Source organism: Octopus bimaculoides, chromosome 4 (assembly GCF_001194135.2).
Source record: "Octopus bimaculoides isolate UCB-OBI-ISO-001 chromosome 4, ASM119413v2, whole genome shotgun sequence".
NCBI classification, from domain to species: Eukaryota; Metazoa; Mollusca; class Cephalopoda; order Octopoda; family Octopodidae; genus Octopus; species Octopus bimaculoides.
The window spans coordinates 37,925,442-37,931,421 of record NC_068984.1 but is presented as its reverse complement, the minus strand read 5'-3'; the positions used below and the strand labels follow the sequence as shown (position 1 = coordinate 37,931,421).

Sequence of the window (5,980 nt, the reverse complement as noted above, 5' to 3'; positions counted from 1 at the left end):
CTTGTCACACTGTGTCACGCTGAATATCCCCGAGAACTACGTTAAGGGTACGCGTGTCTGTGGAGTGCTCAGCCACATGCACGTTAATTTCACGAGCAGGCTGTTCCGTTGATCGGATCAACTGGAACCCTCGACGTCGTAAGCGACGAAGTGCCAACAACTACAGCTGAATGCCCTTCCTAATGCAAACTACCCCAAGAGTGGTGTATACACACACACACACACACGATTGTCTTCCACACAGTTTCTGTCTATCAAATTCACCCTTTCACCTTCAAGGCACTGATCAGCCTAGGGTTATAGAACACACTTGCCCAAGGTGCAGCACAGTGGGACAGAGCCCAAAGACACAATTGCAAAATGAGCTTGTTAACAACACAGTCATGCTTGTATAATATATTTAACTCAGAATTTTAACTAGTGTATCTCCTTGGTTAAAGGAACAATATTTTATGGATAATTCTGGTTTACTTTTCAATGGAATTATTTTTATGAATTATTTTTAATAACAGGGTATGAAAAGTTCATACCCTGTTATTCATGACTTGCAGAATAATGGAACATCAAATTAAATATCTTAAAATATGTATGCAGGCCAGCTCCCCAAATTTATGAACCATCTTCAATATTCTGCCTATAAATAAGGGATCAAAGTAATTGAAGTATTTTAAAATAATTTGAGAATTTCACACAATTACTCCTGAGACATGCCTATTATACCTGGTAGATATGAAGTTAGTTCACTTTAGCAAGAATGTTCACAAGCAAAGCATTATAGAGTAGTTGCTATAAGAAGTCTTATATTAACATGAATAATTTGTTAATTGAAAAGAGACATTTTTTCCAAAAGCAGTTTCTATTTTTCCCTCCTTTTCAAGAGAAATAAACACATTAATTTTCATGCAGCGAGCTAATTTATGTTCACAGTATTGTAAAAGTACATTCCAAATTTAATAAACAGATTTTGAATTTGCCAAATAAGAATGTGTGTGTATGTGCGTGTATGTACATTGCTTTTTTCGCTTGTGTGTGCATGAACTTCACTTTTAGGGAAAATGAGAACTACATAAGGTCTTTTGTAAATTCAAGAGATTCTTCTAAATATGAATTAACACACACACTTCAGATTTTAGAGGGATGCATGTTACATACTGACCATGCATGATTAAGATAATTCTTAGATCATAGCCACACAACCTATGACAAACATAGAATTATGCTCTTAAATAAAGGACAAACTATGGTTTTGAAAATGCTGCCAAACTGTATTAGCATAGAAAAGTGAATATATAACATTTAAGAAAATAAAATAAAATACTTCAAGGTATAAAAAAGAAATATCTTGGAAGCCAACAGAAGCTGAACTTTCGATTTCAAAGTTCAATACTGTATAAACATATATTACTACATTATACATTAATAAATATATTTTCACTCAAACCTATATGATGAACTGAAAACTGGTACCTGCAGCACCAATATAAAATTAAAACCAATGAAAAAATAATTATGTCGAGAAAGAGGCTTTTAAATTTTAAGATATAAAAATATCTTGACTTTAAGTTAGCATAAATCACTGTGTAAAATAATTTTCCATTTTTAGATTAACTACTAGACATAACTTCTTGACCCAAAATAAAATATCAGACAATGTAAGTATACTGTTGCTTATTACTTTCACAAGATTAGAATATACAATTGATAATTTAATCAACTAGGAAAGCTATCCATTTTGAAGCTAGTAATCAATATGACTATAATGGTTGTAAAAATTTTCTATATTTATTTTAATTAACATGGAACTTTGTATTTATTGATTATTATTTCTAACCAATTATAAAGCATCTCTAGACACTACATTCTACAAAAACATTGGTGTTCTATATTTTTAATAATTTCTTCAGCTATATTTAATTTCAGAGTTGCTGAAATATCTTTCATATATAATTTAAATGAAATGCAACTAAATATATATACAATGGAAAATGAAAATATTTAAATGTCTTTTACTGAGATGGTGCAGAATATTTAACTGTAAATAGACAAAGTTTTGTCAGAAAGAAAAAAAAGAGACAATTTTTTTTTTTTTTAACAATTAATCTAAAACAAGAAAAACGAGAAATAAATATCATTTAAGGAAATTCCAATATTTTTTATTACTTTATATATCAAAAACCAAGAGGGAAAAATGAGCCCACCCCAGCCCCAAATTTGATAGTCAGGGACTGTACCTAATGCCATGGTACAGTTGGATATATGGAGGAGACCAATAGGACTCAACATCTCTTCTGACCATATCCATGAGAGGAATTGTAATACTATTCACTGGCAAAACACTCATCACTTTTTCACTGTTGTTAGCAGTGAATTATAATATTCTGTGATACATACAAAAGTGAAGTTGCTTGTTCAAGAACCCAGTACAGAAAAAGTGATAAGACCACTGACTTAGATACTGACTGGCTGTCTGGGTGCCTTGTTTATGCAGACATAAGCAGCTCTTTTATAAACCAGAGCTTACTTAGCAAATTGAAAAATCAAGCAATTTATAATTTCACCTTTAACAATTCTGAATTAAAAAGTGAATTAGTCACTAATAATTCAGCCTATATTTAAAACAATCACATTACCATCAAGTTATGACATGCAGGTGAAAATATGCATACAGAAACATAACGATTAAATCATTTTGAAGATGAATGAAATTCTATAATCAAAAGAATATAGGAGTGAATTTTAGAATGAAGTATAATAATAAACTGACTACAAATATAAGTGAAGCAAGCACATAGTAGTGTTTAACAGATACAAATGTAACAACATACCTGTATAGTTCACGAATTTTTATTTGAACAGGTATTGAACAGACTCGGGATACCAAACCTAAAGCTCTTTGTAGAAGTTCTTGTTTGCGACCACTTTTACTTTTACCAGCAAAACCAAGTAAGACTTGAAGTTCTGACACACGGAAGCTCATAATCATGTGCTAAAGGAAATAGAAATGAAAATACATGTAAGTAAAATGAATTTCATGAGAATTAGTAGAATAGTTTAAATAAAAATGTCAGGTACCAAACGAAGGCTTCATATCAAAGCATTTAGCCCATTAACTCTCATGATACTAACCTGCCTGAGATCACCCATAGTCCTATGATACAAACTTTCACTTTTAAAGTGTTTTAAATTAAAACTTTCCATCAAAAATTTGATTCACAGAAACCAGTACAGTAACAACAAAGTTATTTTACTCAGTTCTTCATTATTTCTAAAATTAATTGAAACAAATACAATGTATTTCAATAAAAATTTGGTATCAAAATGGTAAATGAACTACTTTTCCAGAAATTAGAATTTTGAAAAAATATATATATATATTATACTCTTTTACATGTCTCAGTTATTTGACTGTGGCCATGCTGGAGCACCACTTTTAGTTGAAGAAATCGACCCCAGAACTTATTCTATCGGTCTCTTTTGGTGAACTGATAAGTTTTGGGGACATAAACACACCAACATTGGTTGTCAAGCGATGGTGGGGGTACAAACACGGACACAAAGACACACGTACATATATATATATATATGGGAGAATATACAAATAATAACAACAGACGAGGACAGGTGGTGTAAATAACAAAAGGATATATTAGTATGACGCTCGGGAATACGGAAAGTCCTTGACGTTTCGAGCTACGCTCTTCAACAGAAAGAATACGGAGACAAGGAGAAAAACACGGAGAAAAAAAATTGAATAGTGTTCAGTCAACGGTCAATATATATATATATATATATACACGACGGGCTTCTTTCAGTTTCTACCTACCAAACCCACTCACAAGGCTTTAGTCAGCCCAAGGCTATAGTACAAGACACACACACACACACACATATATATATATATGCATATATATATTTGTGCCATCTGTCAAATAATTTCACATGTATAAATGAGAAATGGTTCCCACTGGTTTGTAAATAAATTAAGTAGTTTGTTTGAATATAAATTTAATATCATTACTGAATGGTAGAGTAATGAGTTTATGAAGGTGAAACATTCATCTTAAATATCAGATGCATACATACAATCAATCAACAATTGAATGGAGGGAGTGGTGAAAAGAGCAAGTATATGATTATTGACTCTTTCTTTTGTTCTCTGAATTAAGTTTTTTAGGGATACCAAATAAATTAGACATGCTATGTATTTTCAATAATGTTTACTGAGCCAAGTATGATAATATGTTCCAGAAATAGGTGGGGGGGAATAGTTTGAACTAATGGCCTTTAAATCATACAGTTTAATCAACCAAACACTATACAGCTAAAAAGAAAAATGGATAACACAAACAACAAATACAAATAGTTATTGCTTAACTAATTGGTGTAACATTGAAAAAATAAAGGATTGCAAAAGAATTACCAATACTTCAGTTCATATGAATACAAAATAAAAATAAGTTCAGATCGATACTTAAATATGAGTTTCTACAGCTTCAGGTTGATTTTGTATTGGGAAACACTAGCTGTGAGGAAATAAATAGTTTTCCAAGCAAAGTGACCTGCAACACACCATTGTCTCATCAGGATAAAGACTTTTATCTCTCATTAGTTTAATGCTACAAAAACTGAAATTGTTTTAGCTCTAGAGTTCCTTACAATCCGTAAAATTTTGTTCTGATAAGCGTTTAATATGTAGCATAGTTGTGTAGTTACAGAGTTTGTTTTGTAATAAAGAGATTCTGGATTTGATCCCACTGTGCAAGTGTCTTTGAAAACTTGAGGTGGACTGAATACTTTGAGAGTGGAATTTGGTATGCAGAAATTGTGCAGAAATCAATCACATGCGTGTATGTGTGTGTATACGTGGAGGGATCTTTTGGTTTCTACAATGAATATTCAGTTATTTGATAAACTGGATCAGCTACTAGTGAACTGACTGCATCCCACAGACATGTGTACCCTTAAAATAATACACAGGTCAAATTAGCTTGACAGTTTATGACAAAGCTGTACATCTGAGATATAGATATAATCCAAATGGGCTTCTATACAGATTTTGTCAACCCAGTTTCATTCACAAGATATGAGTCTATCTAAAAAACAATGGAACTGAGTTAAAGACTTCATGGTTGCAAAGCTAACTTCTTAACCATTTGGTTAACACCTATGTAAGTACAGTAGCGGCCATAATATAAGGGTCAGTAAGAACAAGTGTATTGAAATAGTTATTATAGAAGATATTTTACACATATTTAGATATATCTAATATCTATCTTTTGTGAAAATAGATGGAAATTGAAAGAAGTCCCTCATATATGTGCATATATGTGTGTGACTGTGAGTATATGAATGTCTGTCTCCTTCTTTTAATATCATATAATATCTGTAAAATAAGTGTTACTGTCACACAAGTAGTATCATTCATTTTCAATATTCTTAGAGAATATGTTTGGCCAAGGAGAAATATTACCTTGCTTAGAAACAGGTGAGGGTTGGTGATAAAAACACCTGACCATAGAAAATCTACCTCAATAAACTCCATCCAACTCATGCAAGTATAGAATAGTGGACATTAAAATGATGATGATAATGATAGACACACACACACAGCCATATAATAATAACTGATATAAATGTTGGTTTTTGGTTGATTTCTCCAGATACGTGTGAATCAGAGAGAGAGAGAGAAAGCAAAAGAGGGATACAAAGAGAGTTAACATAAAAAGTCCAAGTCGGAAAGGGAGCATTAAAACTGACAAGCAGTGGTAGATGGATAGTAAAGATGCTAAAAGCAACACACAGACACATAACTGCAGTTCCAGTAGGAGAGCAAACTTGACAAGTAGTTGGTAGGAAGAAGTAAAGAAGCAGTAACTCTACGGAGTTTTATATATGTTTACGGATCTCTATATAATAAAAGCTGATATAAATGAGAGAGAGAGAGAGAGAGAGAGAGAGAGAGAGAGAGAGAGAGAGAGAG

The 5,980-nt window shown here is 32.1% G+C and overlaps 1 protein-coding gene across 5 annotated transcripts in view; it reads right to left on the bottom strand.

The window, feature by feature from the left end:
• The window catches only part of LOC106878598 (E3 SUMO-protein ligase PIAS2), a 112,387-nt gene that overhangs the window by 72,640 nt on the left and 33,767 nt on the right, over positions 1–5,980 (bottom strand). For all 5 annotated transcript variants that reach the window (XR_001410519.2, XM_014927858.2, XM_014927874.2 and 2 more), the window contains exon 2: positions 2,826–2,986. Coding sequence is in view for 4 of the 5 variants with exons in the window: in XM_014927858.2 (XP_014783344.1) it covers positions 2,826–2,986 (161 nt within the window). In the remaining variant the exon portion in view is untranslated. The remainder of the gene's footprint in view (positions 1–2,825; positions 2,987–5,980) is intronic.